Source organism: Pseudomyrmex gracilis, unplaced genomic scaffold (assembly GCF_002006095.1).
Source record: "Pseudomyrmex gracilis isolate BER0280 unplaced genomic scaffold, ASM200609v1 scaffold_684, whole genome shotgun sequence".
NCBI lineage: Eukaryota > Metazoa > Arthropoda > Insecta > Hymenoptera > Formicidae > Pseudomyrmex > Pseudomyrmex gracilis.
Genome location: NW_018021268.1, coordinates 28,548 through 44,361, shown reverse-complemented (window position 1 = coordinate 44,361; position 15,814 = coordinate 28,548). Strand labels below are relative to the sequence as shown.

At 37.0% G+C, this 15,814-nt stretch overlaps 5 protein-coding genes across 9 annotated transcripts; 3 read left to right on the top strand and 2 right to left on the bottom strand.

Annotated features, from left to right (window-relative positions):
* Window positions 1–8: 8 nt before the first annotated feature.
* LOC109861310 (pre-mRNA-splicing factor CWC25 homolog) lies at window positions 9–2,008 on the top strand. Its single transcript, XM_020440896.1, has 6 exons — window positions 9–32; window positions 113–363; window positions 465–625; window positions 719–1,309; window positions 1,401–1,657; window positions 1,795–2,008. The coding sequence occupies exons 2-6, from the start codon at window positions 207–209 to the stop codon at window positions 1,907–1,909; spliced, it is 1,281 nt and encodes a 426-aa protein (XP_020296485.1). The 5' UTR covers window positions 9–32; window positions 113–206; the 3' UTR covers window positions 1,910–2,008.
* Window positions 2,009–2,065: 57 nt separating this feature from the next.
* LOC109861308 (probable phosphorylase b kinase regulatory subunit beta) lies at window positions 2,066–8,234 on the bottom strand. Of its 5 annotated transcripts, XM_020440887.1 has the most exons (19): window positions 8,119–8,234; window positions 7,842–7,943; window positions 7,274–7,736; window positions 6,786–7,142; window positions 6,512–6,709; window positions 5,855–5,993; window positions 5,501–5,778; window positions 5,360–5,374; window positions 4,727–4,957; window positions 4,406–4,593; window positions 4,211–4,326; window positions 3,983–4,125; window positions 3,748–3,880; window positions 3,529–3,671; window positions 3,241–3,443; window positions 3,019–3,156; window positions 2,682–2,922; window positions 2,486–2,593; window positions 2,066–2,408 (listed from the first exon to the last, which is right to left on the bottom strand). In XM_020440887.1, the coding sequence occupies exons 2-19, from the start codon at window positions 7,877–7,879 to the stop codon at window positions 2,226–2,228; spliced, it is 3,315 nt and encodes a 1,104-aa protein (XP_020296476.1). In that variant the 5' UTR covers window positions 7,880–7,943; window positions 8,119–8,234; the 3' UTR covers window positions 2,066–2,225. The 5 variants fall into 5 exon arrangements, with proteins under 5 accessions (XP_020296476.1, XP_020296477.1, XP_020296478.1 ...); XM_020440888.1 differs by lacking the exon at window positions 5,360–5,374 and having other exon boundaries at window positions 7,842–8,234; XM_020440889.1 differs by lacking the exons at window positions 7,842–7,943; window positions 8,119–8,234 and having other exon boundaries at window positions 2,067–2,408; window positions 6,786–7,108; window positions 7,274–7,357.
* Window positions 8,235–8,518: 284 nt separating this feature from the next.
* Window positions 8,519–9,255, top strand: LOC109861305 (NADH dehydrogenase [ubiquinone] 1 beta subcomplex subunit 11, mitochondrial). The gene has a single exon (XM_020440884.1). The coding sequence runs from the start codon at window positions 8,585–8,587 to the stop codon at window positions 9,020–9,022; it is 438 nt and encodes a 145-aa protein (XP_020296473.1). The 5' UTR covers window positions 8,519–8,584; the 3' UTR covers window positions 9,023–9,255.
* A 257-nt stretch (window positions 9,256–9,512) lies between these two features.
* Window positions 9,513–12,509, bottom strand: LOC109861301 (Golgi reassembly-stacking protein 2). The gene is made up of 7 exons (XM_020440880.1): window positions 12,293–12,509; window positions 11,799–11,879; window positions 11,510–11,713; window positions 11,213–11,430; window positions 11,033–11,117; window positions 10,599–10,938; window positions 9,513–10,497 (listed from the first exon to the last, which is right to left on the bottom strand). The coding sequence occupies exons 1-7, from the start codon at window positions 12,353–12,355 to the stop codon at window positions 10,082–10,084; spliced, it is 1,407 nt and encodes a 468-aa protein (XP_020296469.1). The 5' UTR covers window positions 12,356–12,509; the 3' UTR covers window positions 9,513–10,081.
* Window positions 12,510–12,985: 476 nt separating this feature from the next.
* On the top strand, window positions 12,986–15,707 carry LOC109861300 (ADP-ribosylation factor-like protein 5B). The gene is made up of 3 exons (XM_020440879.1): window positions 12,986–13,408; window positions 14,106–14,550; window positions 14,646–15,707. Exons 1-3 carry the CDS (start codon window positions 13,363–13,365, stop codon window positions 14,692–14,694), a joined length of 540 nt encoding a protein of 179 aa, XP_020296468.1. The 5' UTR covers window positions 12,986–13,362; the 3' UTR covers window positions 14,695–15,707.
* Window positions 15,708–15,814: the final 107 nt, after the last annotated feature.

Sequence of the window (15,814 nt, the reverse complement as noted above, 5' to 3'; positions counted from 1 at the left end):
TATATATATATATATACAGCAATAAAATTCACGTACGTATTTAATTTATTCCAAATATGTGTATATATATTTTGCTACAACATATTATTATTAATTTAATACATTTGAGGAGGTAGTCTTCTTCTTAACCTGAATAACCAACGGTTCAATGCTCCATTCACGGTGACAAGCAACAATTCAAACGTTTTTTTAGACCGCACGAAAAAATGGATGCAAAAATGGATTGGATGTACAAAGGAAACCAGACGGTAAACAGAGAGGAGTATTTATTGGGAAGACCGGTCGACAAGGCCTTTGAACAGATGCAACAGGCGGAGAAGGAAACGGAGCAAAACAGAGTACCAAAAAATCACGTTGAATATGGTAAAGTAAAAAAACATTATTGTGAAAAAACAAAAGAATTATGAGATAAGAAAACAGAAATGTTTTTTTTCACAACTCTCTATGATCGTGTTTGTAATTAGAATGCATTCCACCGTCGCTGCGATTTTTCTCCGGCAACGAACAAGTGGATCTGGCTAGAAAAATGCAAGAGGATCCGTTGTATGCCATAAAGAAGAAAGAGATAGAAACTAGAAACCAGCTTTTAAAGAATCCTGTTAAGTTGAAACAAATCAGAGAATTGGTAAGTCATTGGTGTTGATTGGCTTTGTTTTTTTTTTATTTTGCATAGTGTGTGTTAAATAATTTTTATTTGCACACATGTGTGTCATTTTAGCTCGAGGAGCAATCCAAGAAGAGCAAACACAAAAAGAAAAAGAAAAAATCTAAAAAACTTAGCAGCGAAGATGAAGCTAAGTTGGACATGTTACTAGCCACCAAGTATAATCAATTAAGAAATAACGTTACCGAAAAAAATTTGTTGAAATCAATAAAAAGAATAAGACAAAAGCAAAAGAAAAAGTCCAGAAAACGTAGCCGCAGTTCTGAAAGCGAATCGGACAGCACGGACAATGATGTCTCTGCTAAAGAAGAGCGACATAAACGACGAAAGAAACGAAGAAAAAGTGTGACTGGCAGTGATGACAGTGACAGCGATAGTAGCAACGAAAGTAGCGTTAAAATTAAAAAGAAAACTAATGACAAAAAACCAAGTGAACGCGTCGAAAAGATAGACGACAATAAGAGAGAAGATAGAAGAAGACAATCGAGCAAGAATAGAGACACGGAAAAGGAGAGAGGCAGAAGATACAGAGAAGAATATAATGGACGCTATAGACAAAGGTATAGGGACGATGGTCGCAAAGACGATCGAGTGAACAGATATAATGACGAAAGAAGATATTTAAAAAAACGAAGTGATAGAACAGTAAGCACACAAATCTTTTTAAGAAAACTTCTTCGATCTTTTTCGATCTGTTTCAGATTTTTGAAATTACAAGATTTGATAATTGTTTTAGATTCCTGACAGAGAAAGAACACCGCATGCTAGATCTAGTTGTAACACCGACGATGTGAAATTCAAAGAAGCCAGAAGAGAAGAAAAACACAGATCGAAAACAAAACTCACCGAGGAAGAGAGAGAAAAACGATTGCGAGATATGATGGAGAACGCGGCGTGGCGCGATAAAGAAAGAGAGAAAAATGTAAAATTGTACCGCGAAGCCGAACAAAAGGAGGATGAGGATAGTAAATTGTACAACAAGGATTTTATCAGGTATATAAATCGGTTATAGAAATAGAAATTCACTTAAAAAACGAATTTATATATATATATATATATTTTTTTTAATTTGCAGTATAAGAGTGTAAACGTAAATTTGAGCGTTATCTGATTAAAATCTGATGTTTCAGAAAACAACTGGTTGTTGCAACAGAAATGAGCACTGTCGCTTCTAGAATCAAGTCCAATATTAATAACATACAACGTTCCGGTCGAGCAATGGACACGAATTTTGCTAAGAGATGACTTTCATGCTAATTACGTATGTCTCATACAAATTACAGAACGAGAAATTTTTTTTTATATTGCGAGAATAAAATTCTGTACGTATATATATATATATATTGAATAAATATATATATATATATATATATATATGAATAAATGTGTATATATATATATATATATATATGTATATATATATATACATTTTCTACAAACTTATGTACATATCGCGATAAACAATTATGGCGAGATGTATTTACACATGTCTACATATAAATTTCTTTTTACTAACACGAATTAATTTCTCAAATTTAAAAAATATTTTCAAGGACTCGTGTTACGTAATTTTACACATTTCTCGATGCGATTCGTCGATGATGTCGTTGGTATCAACGATGGTGGTTACGCAACCGCCAGTGAGGACGTTGTTGACCACAGCTCTGGCGAAGTATCCCGTGGTTATGGAGTAATTTGCGGAGAAGAAGGACGATTTGTCGTCTACATTAGACAAATTGTGATCCTACGGATATATAAAAATTGTTTAGGCACACGCACAACAAACAAGAATGTAAAAATGTCACGCATGCGTGTTATTACCTTGCAGTACATGACAAAGCTATCTTCCACGAGTCGATTAACGTCCAGTTGTTTCTGGAAATTTAATTCCGGATTTCGAAGCAAGATTGTTGATATGATACTCAAGAGCTGTAATCACACAAAGATCGCACAACATCTTATTGAAATATTTTATTGCGATAAACAAACGAGACAACGCTTAAATTATTAATGTTACCTCGACCACAAGTTGACGATATTCCGGCAACTCTATGCGATGTAGCATAGACTCCACGAGCAGGGCAAACGTGAGCTCGGAACGAGTCATACTGGAGACCGTAGGTTGTTGAGGCAATTCGCGTCCGTTCACCACAACGCCACCGGGGCAACGTACCAGAACTTCCCATACTTGATTGTAGAAATGTGCGGGCACTCGGCACAAGCAACCCTCGAGTTTTCGACGACCGAGTATCGTCAGACTATCGGCGACATGACAAGTAATAGTTAATCGAATCTATTCAATTTGTGTGTATTGTATCACAAAATAAATTTAATTTCATTAATTAAACACACACTTTTCTGCGTGAGCCCATTCCTTGACAGTAAGTATTTTGATAAGAAACTGTCGGACTTCGTAAGGACTGTAATTCTCTATCGGTTTGGCATCTTTCACGAACATCTGCAGGTAGAGTTTTATAGCTTCCAAAACCCAACTGAAAACAAATGTTCAAATAACAAATTGAGTTTTCACTGTGACAGGTGATTTAAGTAGGACAGAGAGACTGGTAACATCTTACCCGATACGTATTTTTAATATGCCTTTGAACATTTCCGGATTGGTGCCGATAAGTCTGCCGCAATAAAGCAGAACCTCTTGTTGAAGCACGGCCTGCACCGTGTTGTGCGGCTGTATCGTTGAGTACATCACTGACTGGATTTCCGCCGGCGTCATTGGTTTGTCAAACACCGTTTCTTCCTGTCCAATAACTCCGACCGCGATCTAACGCGTTTAGACAATTGGTACAGGTGATACACAAGGTAAAGTTTAAACTTTAACTCAATGTTTGCGTGTTGTCAACAAATACCTGTTTTCCCTTGACCAGTACACCCGTGATAAAAGGACTGATGCTGTCCACCGTGTGATTCAACAGACTGCTGCAATAACGCACAACTATCCAGAATCTCAGAGATCCAGCTTGTTGATACAACGATCGCAAATTATCCCGAACTTGAAACAAAATCGCAATTAGATGTTCAAAAATTTCAAATTTGTTGAAAATGTTGAAGATATGCAAACGAAATACCTGTCATTCCATTAATTTCATAATTAATTCCTTCTCGTTTCATTAGGATGCCGTACAATTGACATTTAGCGTACAAACCAACGCTATTGCGAAGTTCGTTCAATATGTTGCCCAAAGATTCGTTCATCATGTGCTAAAAAAATAAGTTATATTGATTGCCGATATATGCAGACACTTTGTTTTTACATCTTCATCTATGATTTTTAAACGCAATTACGCAATGTACTCAATTTACAGAATAATCCTTGACGTCTTCGTTGTAAGCGATGGATTTGGGAACATCCGTGAGACTTTGGTAGCCGATGTAATCGTGCCGCAGTTGTTTGAACTGCGTCAAGTCCAAATCGGTTTCCATAATATTCACAAAGTCCAAGTGTTCTGCGCAACAATCACGTATAAGCGCGCGAAAACACGATGATTTTGATGTATAAAATTCTTCAAATATCACAAATTTATATCGTACCGATGCAAGAGGACGAGATCAGATTTTGCAGCCGACCTATGCGCACTTTGGTTTTGTCGCAGTAGCCTTTCTTCAACATCGCGAAGAGGTCTAACATTTCTTTGAATTGAGGATCTCTAGTTCAACAAAGGTTTCGTAAGAAGACACAAGTTTAATTTGCGCATTCGCGATATAATCCGAAACAAACTAACTTACCTCATGTGTTCCTCGCGTATCAAGAGACACACGGTGGGTCGACCGCTCAGACGCCAATACTTGCCGACGAATTGTAGCTCCGTCTTAATATCGTCGATCAGAAGAGCCATGTCTCTGTACAAATAAAATTCGGACACCTCGAAGATCAGAGGGTAACAGAGCACCGTCATGCCGCAGACTCTGTACACCTGTGCAAAAAAATTTTTTTTCAAAAGAAACACATCATCACACACACATACACACACACACTGTGATTCGCTTAGGAGAATGTTTTTGTCACAGAAAGAAACTTAAATCGCTATATCGATTGTACGTATCTACCTTGCTCGTACCCAGAGAACCTATAGGTCGCGCGGGTCGGCCTTGGAGGTTCAGCTTCTTGTTTACTCCCAATTTTTGATAAACCTTCACCAATTGGGTGGACGATAGAATCTGTACGGGCTCGACTTCGTGCGGCGTCTGCGTCTGAATGCCGTACGTGGCCATCATCGCTTGCAATCGCATTGATTCTGCGATCAGAACTATTTGTACTACTAGGTCGGTGTGAGTGCCCTGGTGTACAAAAAAGTATCAGCGGTGCTCAATCATATGAATGAGAGAGAGAGAAAGAGAGAGAGAGAGTCGTGGGAAACTTTCAAATTATGCAAAAGATAGGCACACGCATACCCAACCAATTGTGTGAAAAATGTTTAGCCAGCATTTGCGACTTTATAAATAACAAACTTGCAAAATAAAAGCCAAACTTCGCAAACAAGGAGCAAAATAATCCATGCACAATCGACCGCTCCCTTCGGAAATATAAAATATCAAACAACAATTCAAAGAGTTCGTAACAGCATATTCACAAAAATTCTCTTCCGGTCTTCTCGGAGGAAAACAATTTTGAAAAAAAAATATATATACAACGCATACGTACTACGCTACATATCGGGCATATAATTTTGAATTACTTACAATGCTGGGTTTCGCCTGCGCGTGAAACATAACATAAAAAACTTGTTAACTTCGGATTGCAAAATTTTTTCATTATACTGTCTTCGAGCACGCAATTGTGGTGGAAAAAAAAATAAATAAATATTTTCTATTTTATTTTACCTGAAAAGCGGAATATCTGCCCGCTCGTCTCGGACGATTGTACGACGGCAAATATCGACGAATCGGATCTAATTCGTTAATGTGCAAAAGACTGGCGGTAAGCAACTGTGCGATCACGAACATGGCTTGATTCCACAAATACATCGGCAATGAATCTTGATCCGCGGATCTTAAGCCTCTTCCTTCCTCACTTGGTTGTCGATAAGCGCTGCACGGCTCGTTTCTTTCAGTATCCAAATTTTCCATAGGCACATAATAGTACATGGGAATCACCGGATCTATAGAATGTATATGCAAAATAAATTATTATTACACAATTATCTCTCTCCGAGATTTTAGAAATATGATACGCACCTCCGTTTATATCCTTGTGTACTCTTGCCTTTAATAAACTCTGATACTCCTCCACCTGCTCAGGAAGACTCTTGAATACGCCGTCTATTATCATAAAAATATAAAAGAGCGGCCATTCGCTTTCGATGTTGTCGAAGTCCTATCGAAGAAAAATTGAAAAAAAATTGGTGATAAATAGAGATTACTCTCAGGCTCTATGAGTCTTTTAAACTAATAATATATGAATATAAGGACATGAAGAGCCGTTCGCAGGATGTTGTGCGTAAATGTGAGAATATATATATATATATATACAATACATATATTATTATTATATAATAATATTATATAATATTATATAATAATACTATTAATAATATATGTATTGTATATATATACATATACAATAATGTATTGTATATATATATATGTATTCACGTGTAATATTTTTCACGTGAGTTTTTTTGAAATTGAAATAACCATTCTTTAAATCAAATATGATGCTAATATTGCATCTTATATATATGCAGGGTCCCCGATAGCTTATATTCATATATTATTAGTTTGAAAAAAATTGATTACAAATTTAAAAAAGCGTTCGCATGTGGAAATAACGACGCAATTCGATAGTTTCTCTATAAAAAAAAACAAATCGACAACGAGATTAGATTTTCAGACCTTGATTTCTCCGGGTCTGTAGTAACGACGTTCTTTATCCTCCAGCACCGTTTTATAACCGTCTCTTCCAAATCGTTTGAATCCGTAATTGCCCTTAAGTCTGCGGACCACGTTCGCTTTTGTTTCGTTGTACAGCACATCTTCGTGAGTCGCGAACGCGGGAAATGATATCGTCGGCAACAGAGCCGCGTCCACGCTCTGAAGATCATACACACATATATACGTCTCTCTCTTAGTTAGTTTATTTGAGGATTGATCGAGAGATCGAACTTACTTTCGAACTGGATTCTCTCGGTAACATCGTCTCGAAGATACTGCGATTACGATTGTGAGCGTCGATGTCGACGTATATCACGGACCAGGACGCGCCTTTCTCTCCGAACAAATTACAACCGTTTATCGCCTCCAGAGCGCTCTTGGCTATTCCGATAGAACTGGCGTGAATTTCCGGCGTACCGTCGTTGTAACGACTACCACGTTCCCACATACCGTAATCCGGTGTTCGGTAAGCTCTCTCAACATAGTACACCAGATTTTGCACAAAAGCTACCTCGTCCTGAGTATATATGATTTGTAGCCCGGAGGAAATCATTTGCACTAAGAATATCAAGTAAAGAGATACAACGTCGATCTACAGTGGGGGATTAAAAATAATTAAAGCTTGTAATTACCTCGCGTACAACAAAGACAAGAAAAAATTCAACTCTCCAGATGTACAAAAAAAAAAAAAAAACCCAAAAACTATTGCCATTGAACGCTCACTTGCAAGTGATGGTAATCGGCATCCTTGTAGACCTCATCCCCGGTGTCCAGATGAAACTTGCAATGCAGAGCGTAACGATCGCATTGATTTTTCTTAAAGAGCTCAACTCTGGACGCCTGCTTCATCCAGCACTCCAATATACCGCGCATACACTTTATCGCGGACTGTCCGAGCTCGTACGACTTTCCGCGATCGTCGTCAATACGTCTGTAGGCTTGATACAAACTCCATATCGCGGCAGCGCAGTAGATGCTCTCGCGCACACTGCCGATCTTCTTATCCGTGGATATCTGCGGGAACAAACCCGTGATGCAACTCTGATAACGCAACAGTTGTCTCTTGACGATTCCGTAGTATATGTCCAGCTGTTTGACAGTGTCCTCGTAGTTGGATATTTTGAGAAACATGTCGGCGTCTATATCTATCACGCTGCCATGTCGCATATTTCTGATGTGCGAGATTCTGTATGGCATATAAAATAAACAACAAGAGACATTTTTGTTCAAAGACACACAACCTGGCGACTTCTTTCAAAAACAATTATTTATATTTTAAAAGACAATTTACCTCTTTACATTCGGCGGTGATGACAACAAAGTGGCCATTGTAAATTAATAAATATTATATTCTCCCTTGTTTCAAGCCTTGTTTCAAGTTGAGTAATAATATCTATGCAAACACACAGTATTTTTGTGTATACACTTATAGATCTCCACGCACTCTCTTTGTACGCACACATGCACACCTTCTCTCTCACTCTCTCAGCACATACGTGTTGTATTATTGCAAACAAAAATATATTCTCTTGTTTTATACGGACAAATAATTCATTTTTTAAACGTACATTGTTTAAGAGCCTCTCTAAATTGTACTTTTGTTTTTATTTAAAAAAATAATACGACGAAACCAACAGACACGCGCAATTTTAAAGATCACCTTGGATCAGCTGATCACCTCAACTCATCAGCCGGGCTCAGCTGATCATGTGATCCCCATTTGCTATGTATATTATGGCGGAAGAAGCATATTATATTATCGACCAATCAGGTTAATGCTGCTGTTACGATTAACCAATGAGAACTCGACTCGATCTAAAAATAAACGTAGCATGCGCACTGGTTGAATTGCGTATGAACGTTTACGTTAGCGAAGAGAGAGAAAAATATTATCTAATATATATATTTTTCTATCACACACACACACACACACGCAAATATATATATAAAAGTTATTGGATCTGTGTTGTCGTGCGCGTATCTCGACACAGTTGTTACACGGCATAGAAGAGTCGTGACGTGACGTTTGAGACGATGGCAGGGTTGCTTCGCACGAGTTTGCAAAGTCTGCGCAGATTAAATACGCTGACAACCAAGGAGATGACAATACGTCGCGGGTTAGCGACGACACCGAGATACAATAGCGAAGGAAACACCCAGGGAACACAGGGAACCAACAAAAAAAGGAAGTGGGTGAGCTATGGCTTCGACAAAACGGACGAAGCGCTGGATCGTCATTCCATGCATCAGATCTTTTTCGTCGCCATAACGTTAGTTATGGTGCTCGGAGGCACCATCATGGCATACGCGCCTGATCCCGCAGGCAAGGACTGGTCGCAGCGAGAAGCATACCTGAGGCTGCGCTACAGAGAGGAGAATGGACTTCCTCTCATTGATCCCAATCTCATCGATCCCGCTAAAATAACGCTGCCAAGCGACGAAGAGCTGGGTGACACAGAGATCATTATTTAAGGAGCTTCTCGATCACATCTCTTCTTGAACCCCAACGCTTCAAGCCGCATCAGTACTGCCCATATGTATCTCAGCATACACTTAGTACTTGTTACAATTGAGAGGAATATGTAATAAACAAAATGTTTTTCTTGGTGAAAAAAAACATCGGCTGCCTTCATTCGACACAGTCAAACCAAAGATTGTACGAGCTACTCATTTATCGTGGTAAAAAAAAAAAAATGCTTTGAACATAGAAGTCACATTACGCACCAATATGTATTGCATATCTTTTGATAAACATATTCAACTGTTACTTATATGTAATACATATATATATATATATATATAGAAATAACATATGTAGAATATATGTAAAATAAATATCAACAAATTATCTCAATCCTTTATATTGCAATATATAATTAGAGAATCTTGTGATTATATTATTTGTATATACAATATTATATTACTATATATAGCATTTTAATTAGATTACATATGCATATTAAAAAATTTGTCTATAAGTTTTTTTTTCTTTTTTTTTTTTTTTCGATACTCTTAAAGAAAAAAATTTTATCAATCAAATATAAAAAAAAAAAACAAGCCTTGTTGTTGCACGAGATCTTAAAACGGACGAGATAACCGACAAAATGGAATTCAATTTTACCGGCGTGTTTTAAGAGTGCATTTTATTAAAGTGAAAATCACATATATATTTCCTAGTTACGTCGACTCTTTTGTTGCGACGCGTTTCAACAGAAAACCACACTGAGCGAGAGATGATGACAGTTTTCGTTATGCATTTTAATATAACGAAGGATATTAATTTAATTGTACATATCAGTACATACATATATATATATATATGTGTGTGTGTGTGCACATCGATTTCTGCGCGACATACATACAGACAGATCTTGCAAATACATACATTAAGCTTTGAGGCCTATATGTATGTATATGTATATATATATGTATATACGCGCGTATATATTTTTAAATACACATGAATAAAAACTACTCTTCACGTGTACGTATCACATCGACGCGGCAAAAGGTTTAGTGATTGTGGTCTCGTTATTGCATAGGCGCCGACGTTGTTAACGTTGTTGGAGCAACAGTGGTGGTGTTGATACTGAATGGCGATTGGTTTTGTTGTTGAAAAACAGGTGAATAGAAGGGAGCGTTCTGGGGAAGAGCGGCGCTAACTGTGATAGGTGGCATTCCTGGCAGTGAGATAGGCGTTGTCACAACATGAGGCTGAGATACGTTAAAACCAGTAGCCACGGTCGCGCTATAGGTAGGATTGTGTTCTCTCTGTTGTCCCACAACGTTGATCGTAACCGCGTCTTGAAGAGGACTCTGCTGTCCTGGAATATTGATAGGTCCGGAGGACGTTGTCACTGACATAGTGTCGTAAGGGTTCGTCACGCCTGGTGGTAATACTGAAGTAATTGGCATACCGGGAATGCTTGGAGTTGCTTGATAAGTATCTAAATAAAAGATAAAATATACATTAGTGCTTAAAAAAATTAGAAAGTTTTAATGTTACTACATTGTTAAAGAAATACATAACGGTTTGACCGATACTTACCGAGTGTGGGTTGAAAATTGACAGTAGGTTGATTCGAAAACATATGAGGAACCGAACTGGTAGGTGTGTAACCACCACTTGCGAAACTGACTTGAGTCGTTGTTTGCGTTTGCATACTCGGTCCGGATATATTTTGAGTTAACGGAGTTTCCTGCTCACGCTTTAGAACGCTTGTGGAATTATCCGCTACAGGAACGGTGTAATTCGACGGAATAGATACTCGGTATTGTGTGTTGCCACCTTGTGGCTGATTGATTTCTTCCGTCGTGGTGGTCGCGGGTGTCACTATTGTTGTTGTTGTTGTTGTTGCTTGAGTTTGCATAACAGTCTTCATGACATTCTAGAATAGAAATATACTCACGAGAGTTATATACAAAAAATACATATGATGTACGCAATATAATACCGTAAAGTAAAATAATATGTATTTTTACTTTAGATGAAGCAGAAGGTTTCTGCTCTGGTATACTTCTGACTGGTATTCTGTGCAGATATCCATATCCAATTCCACATCCTAAGCTGTAAAGTTGTTAAAAATAATTTAATGTTTGTTTTAATAGAGTTTGTTTTAATAAAGTTTTTGAAAGCTCTTTTTGTGAAAAAAAAAAACATACCTTCCTTCTCCACCCCAGGTTTTATTAGGTGTGATGGTTACTTCTCTGCATGAATCATCCTCAATGTTATATACATATAATTTGAGAGGTCGTAGTTCATGTGCCTCTATTAAGATAAAAAGATCTTCACTTTCATGTAGAATAGAATCTGCTCCAATTATATAATCGGTAAATGGCTGTAAACCTGCCAATTCTGCAGGAGATGACGGATGTACTTCCTGTTTTAATTTTAAATAAATATCACAGTGTATTTTAACAATATATTTTATGTAGAATTTCCGTGGAATCTATACTCACAAGCACGTGCCAGACATTTTCGTTGGCGCCCTCAAACGAACAGAAACGTATACTAACGCCCAATAAACCCTGTCCACCCCATGTCATACTCGGTATAATTTTTGTACGTCTTACAGACTGTGTTTTACTACTGTATACTGTGATTGTTAATTCCTTATTTACACCAGCCTTTAAAATTTCCTTTAACGTGTCATTATCTTGATCCTGAAGAGAAAGAAAATTGTATATAGCAATGCTCAAAATAAGAATATATAATATATTTAGCATGTAATAACAAATAAACATATACCAAACGAGTGTTTCCAATTGCTACAATAAAATCAAAAAATGCTTCAAGTCCTGCTTGCTGACCGGGTGAACCTTCCTGAACCTGCCAAAGAAAATTAAAAATTAACCTACAATTTATAACAATATCACAACTCTTTGTGCTTAGTTAAGATAGAAATCAAATTATTCAAACCACATAATAATTGATACAGTAGCGTGGTGGAAAATGTGTTTTACAAGTGTGTAAAATAAAAAAAATTGACAAGTACACATGACACTTTTTTGTCATCATGTGTCAACGTTTGCAAATAGGTCAGCTCCTTTTTCTCTCTGTCTCTCTCACACGCACGTACAGAGAGACAGAGAAAAGAAATATTATTCTATACAAATTTCGCGATATACAATTGCATTCTAGTTGTTATTACTGCGCCTTCCGACAATTGTGCGCAAAAACCGCTTCCCGAAATGGGATAATATTATAGAAACAATCCAGGCACAAATGACAGACCACCTTACCCGCAAAACATGATAGCCTTCGGTACCACCTCCTGGTATCTCCACGCTGTGAGACGATCCCATTTCTTCTTCGGAAAGTGTCCTAAGTTATCTGAGACGAACAAATAAAAGACATTAAATCGATTTTTTAATCGTCTTATTTTGCAGAATACTCGAACGACAAAAATACGTGGCACGCGTGTACAAATGCAAACTAATAGTGACGTCACACGACCCTATCGGCCTGACACACTCACATCTGCGTACACCAGATGTATGTGTACGCGGTACAACCGTATACATATACGTATATATAAAGTGCGTTCAGACAACTCTCAACGGTTGAGAGATCGTCACTTATGATAGGACTATTCTTCAAAATCTGCTAGCGGTTCCAAAAGTATGATCCAATCAGAAGTGATTATCTTTCAACCGTTGCGCAACTGTTGAGTTGTCCGAACGCACCCCTTCATTTGTACTTCCCCGGGTTGCTTGGGAGAAGCAACGCAACAGCCAATTGTTTTGCTGCTATTCTGTAAGAACGAGATGCTGATTGGCCGTCGCGTTGTTTCTCGCCAACTCTTATCTTCCGTGCGCGAAAGCACGTAAACTGGTTCGTCCGTTCAATCTTGGATTCTTCTTTTGCTCATGCGCAAAAATGTTGGCGGAGAGAGAGAGAGAGTTTCGCAACTACGTGATAACGTTGTAACCGTGACGGAAGTTCGTGAAAAAAAAAAAAAAAAATTGGAGAAATTGTTGGAAATGCAACATGTCGCACTTCTTTCGATCGAATTAAGCAGTCGCGCGTGATATATATTGTAATATAACCGTCGATAGTGTTCCGTGTCGTCATTCTCGCTTGCGACAATTTGCGAATTTCAACGAGAGCGTTGACGTCCCGTCGCGCGACTATGATGTCATTCCGGGAGTCGATGTCGAGCGTGCTGGACGTTTCGCCGTCTCGCGGACGAACATAACCCTGAGATAATAATGAGTCGTCGTCCAGTTTCAAAGACGATTGTCTAATCGCGAGCGAACTTGTTTGCGTTTCGAACGGAGATAATCGAGTGGATAGTGTTAAAAAAGTCAATATGGGACTGTTGTTCGCAAAATTGTGGAGCCTCTTTGGCAACGAAGGTAAACTTACCACCTCATGTTCACGTATTCCTTTCTCCGCTCTCTTTCTCTCTCTCTCGCTCTCGCTATCTACATTGTCTGTCCATTTCTCTCCTTCCCTTTCTACGTTGTATGTACATGAGAATGTTTGTACATACGGAAGAGTGAAATTACATACTGAAGTCTGAGAACATCAGCGTGATTCACCACGACAATTTAATTAAGCGTTGATTTGATATTGAGACTTGGTTGAAGACTTTTTTGAAATAAAAAAAAATTTACCGTAAAGATCAAAGCTGATCTAAACTGATGTTTTTTTCACACAATCATTATAAATATTTAAAATTTCCTTTAAGTAGTTTTTTTTTTATTTTTAATAGGAATTTTTTGACATTTTTCTAACAAAAAGTTATATAACTCAGTAAATTGAACCAGATTATTCTGTGTATTATATAAATTCTATACAAACACATAGTTGCCTACTTTCTATTTTGTTAACATATGCAATCTGTACTGACTTCTTTTAAGTCTTCTTATATTGTTATATTAGTGCAATATGTATTGATAATAAGATTTTTTTTTATTACTTAAGAATTTCTATCTGCTTATTAATATTAATATATTGATATAACCAAAATATTAGTACTTGAATATTATAGTACTTGAGATGATTTTCATTTTACAAATATAAGAAATTGTTATTTGAATTTTGTTACAGAACATAAAATAGTTATGGTTGGTCTGGATAATGCGGGAAAGACAACTATATTGTATCAGTTCCTGATGAACGAAGTTGTTCATACATCTCCTACAATTGGATCTAATGTGGAGGAAGTGGTGTGGAAAAATATTCATTTTATTATGTGGGATCTTGGCGGGCAACAGAGTTTAAGAGCTGCCTGGTCCACTTACTACACAAACACAGAATTTATCATTATGGTAATAGACAGTACGGATCGAGAAAGATTGGGCGTAATTAGGGAAGAATTGTATTCGATGTTGAATCACGAGGAATTAAGTAAAGCCAACGTTTTGGTCTATGCCAACAAGCAAGATTTGAAAGGTAGCATGACCGCTGCTGAGATTTCGAGGCAGTTGGATCTAACGTCTATAAAAAAACATCAGTGGCATATACAGAGTTGTTGCGCTCTTACAGGAGAAGGGTAAGGGGATGATTGCTATTAAACATTATTTGTTTTAGGACAATGAGTGATGAACGAACAACAGAGATAAAGAGTAAAAAAAAAATTTTTTTCAGGCTCTACCAAGGACTAGAGTGGATCGTCGGTCGTCTAAAAAAGACATGACGTACATTATGAGAATTGTTTATAAATATAAAGAGAAATATCCAAAATGTAAAATACATTAACATGATAAGCCATTTTAGCCACTCACTTTGATGGTTATGACGAAAGAACAAAGCAGCATAAACTGCAGCATTTTACTAGCTATTTAAGTCTCTCGTATGAACTGTAACCCTCAAAGTGAATCTTACATCCGTTAGACCGTTATAGTGAACACTTAATGGACGGTGGACGGGGAAATTTATTCATTAGCTGCTAAAATAAAACTCAGTGCAAACCAATATATTTCTCTACGTGCAATAAAAAGAAAGTGTAGTATTAATTGTGTTGTTCGCAATTTGTATTTTTTGATAGCATAAATACAAAATTCAAGTGAGATTAAGAGATAGAAGAATTGCATAGCAAAGATAATTGTTTTGATTGAAACATGTATATAAAATACAATTTAAATTTATATATATATATATATATACAAAATATACTTGTTTTGACTTGTTTGACTGTAAGTAAATAATCGTTAATCAATTACATCAAAGGTGTCATCAACTTTCATCCAAAAAGTCAGGTGCTTACGAATACAAATTTTAAAGTAAAAAACTTCTTATCCCGTCCACCTGTTCACGGTAAACAGACAATGAAAATAAACGAAGGTGGCAACTTGTTACTTGTATACTCCTAGGTTGACGTATAAGAGTGCAACAGAAATGTATCTGTGTACATAAATTTTTTATACTTCTCGTTAAGAAATCGAGATCTGTAAAAAACAAAAAACAAAAAAAAAAAAAGGGAAATGTTAAATGCTTATAAGTATAAAGCGAGAAAGCACAGAGTCTAGAACGTTTCTGTATGTGAAGATCCAAGTAGAGTCGGGGCAAGAGTTTGCAATCGAAACTTCTCAAAGCAGATTACGAATTACTCTGTGATACACGGATTTGATTCTGAGACAGTTGTTTGCTGTTTGAATTGCGTAAGATAAAATATTGATGAGAGGAAAAGCTGTGTTTCCATCAAACAACTGTCTCGTTTCAATTTTATTTCAATCGTAAATGTAAAACATTTTTAGCGTAAAATATTCCACTAGATATGTGAAATCAATTATAGCTTACATTAAAAAAAAAAAAAA

What these genes read in the sequence shown, in the direction of transcription:
- LOC109861310 (XM_020440896.1), top strand. Translation starts at nt 207, where the DNA reads ATGGATGCAAAAATGGATTGGATGTACAAAGGAAACCAGACGGTAAAC. An exon ending in TGAAACAAATCAGAGAATTG is followed by an intron (nt 626 to 718) that starts GTAAGTCATTGG and finishes GTGTCATTTTAG; the next exon opens with CTCGAGGAGCAATCCAAGAA. An exon ending in TACAACAAGGATTTTATCAG is followed by an intron (nt 1,658 to 1,794) that starts GTATATAAATCG and finishes CTGATGTTTCAG; the next exon opens with AAAACAACTGGTTGTTGCAA.
- LOC109861308 (XM_020440887.1), bottom strand. Translation starts at nt 7,879, where the DNA reads ATGGCCACTTTGTTGTCATCACCGCCGAATGTAAAGAG. An exon ending in GATCTCGTCCTCTTGCATCG is followed by an intron (nt 4,126 to 4,210) that starts GTACGATATAAA and finishes ATTGTTGCGCAG; the next exon opens with AACACTTGGACTTTGTGAAT. An exon ending in TGAAATTAATGGAATGACAG is followed by an intron (nt 3,672 to 3,747) that starts GTATTTCGTTTG and finishes TTTTGTTTCAAG; the next exon opens with TTCGGGATAATTTGCGATCG.
- LOC109861305 (XM_020440884.1), top strand. Translation starts at nt 8,585, where the DNA reads ATGGCAGGGTTGCTTCGCACGAGTTTGCAAAGTCTGCGCAGATTAAAT.
- LOC109861301 (XM_020440880.1), bottom strand. Translation starts at nt 12,355, where the DNA reads ATGGGATCGTCTCACAGCGTGGAGATACCAGGAGGTGGTACCGAAGGC. An exon ending in AAGGCTATCATGTTTTGCGG is followed by an intron (nt 11,880 to 12,292) that starts GTAAGGTGGTCT and finishes TTTCTTTGGCAG; the next exon opens with GTTCAGGAAGGTTCACCCGG. An exon ending in AACCTTCTGCTTCATCTAAA is followed by an intron (nt 10,939 to 11,032) that starts GTAAAAATACAT and finishes TTTCTATTCTAG; the next exon opens with AATGTCATGAAGACTGTTAT.
- LOC109861300 (XM_020440879.1), top strand. Translation starts at nt 13,363, where the DNA reads ATGGGACTGTTGTTCGCAAAATTGTGGAGCCTCTTTGGCAACGAAG. An exon ending in GAGCCTCTTTGGCAACGAAG is followed by an intron (nt 13,409 to 14,105) that starts GTAAACTTACCA and finishes ATTTTGTTACAG; the next exon opens with AACATAAAATAGTTATGGTT. An exon ending in TGCGCTCTTACAGGAGAAGG is followed by an intron (nt 14,551 to 14,645) that starts GTAAGGGGATGA and finishes AATTTTTTTCAG; the next exon opens with GCTCTACCAAGGACTAGAGT.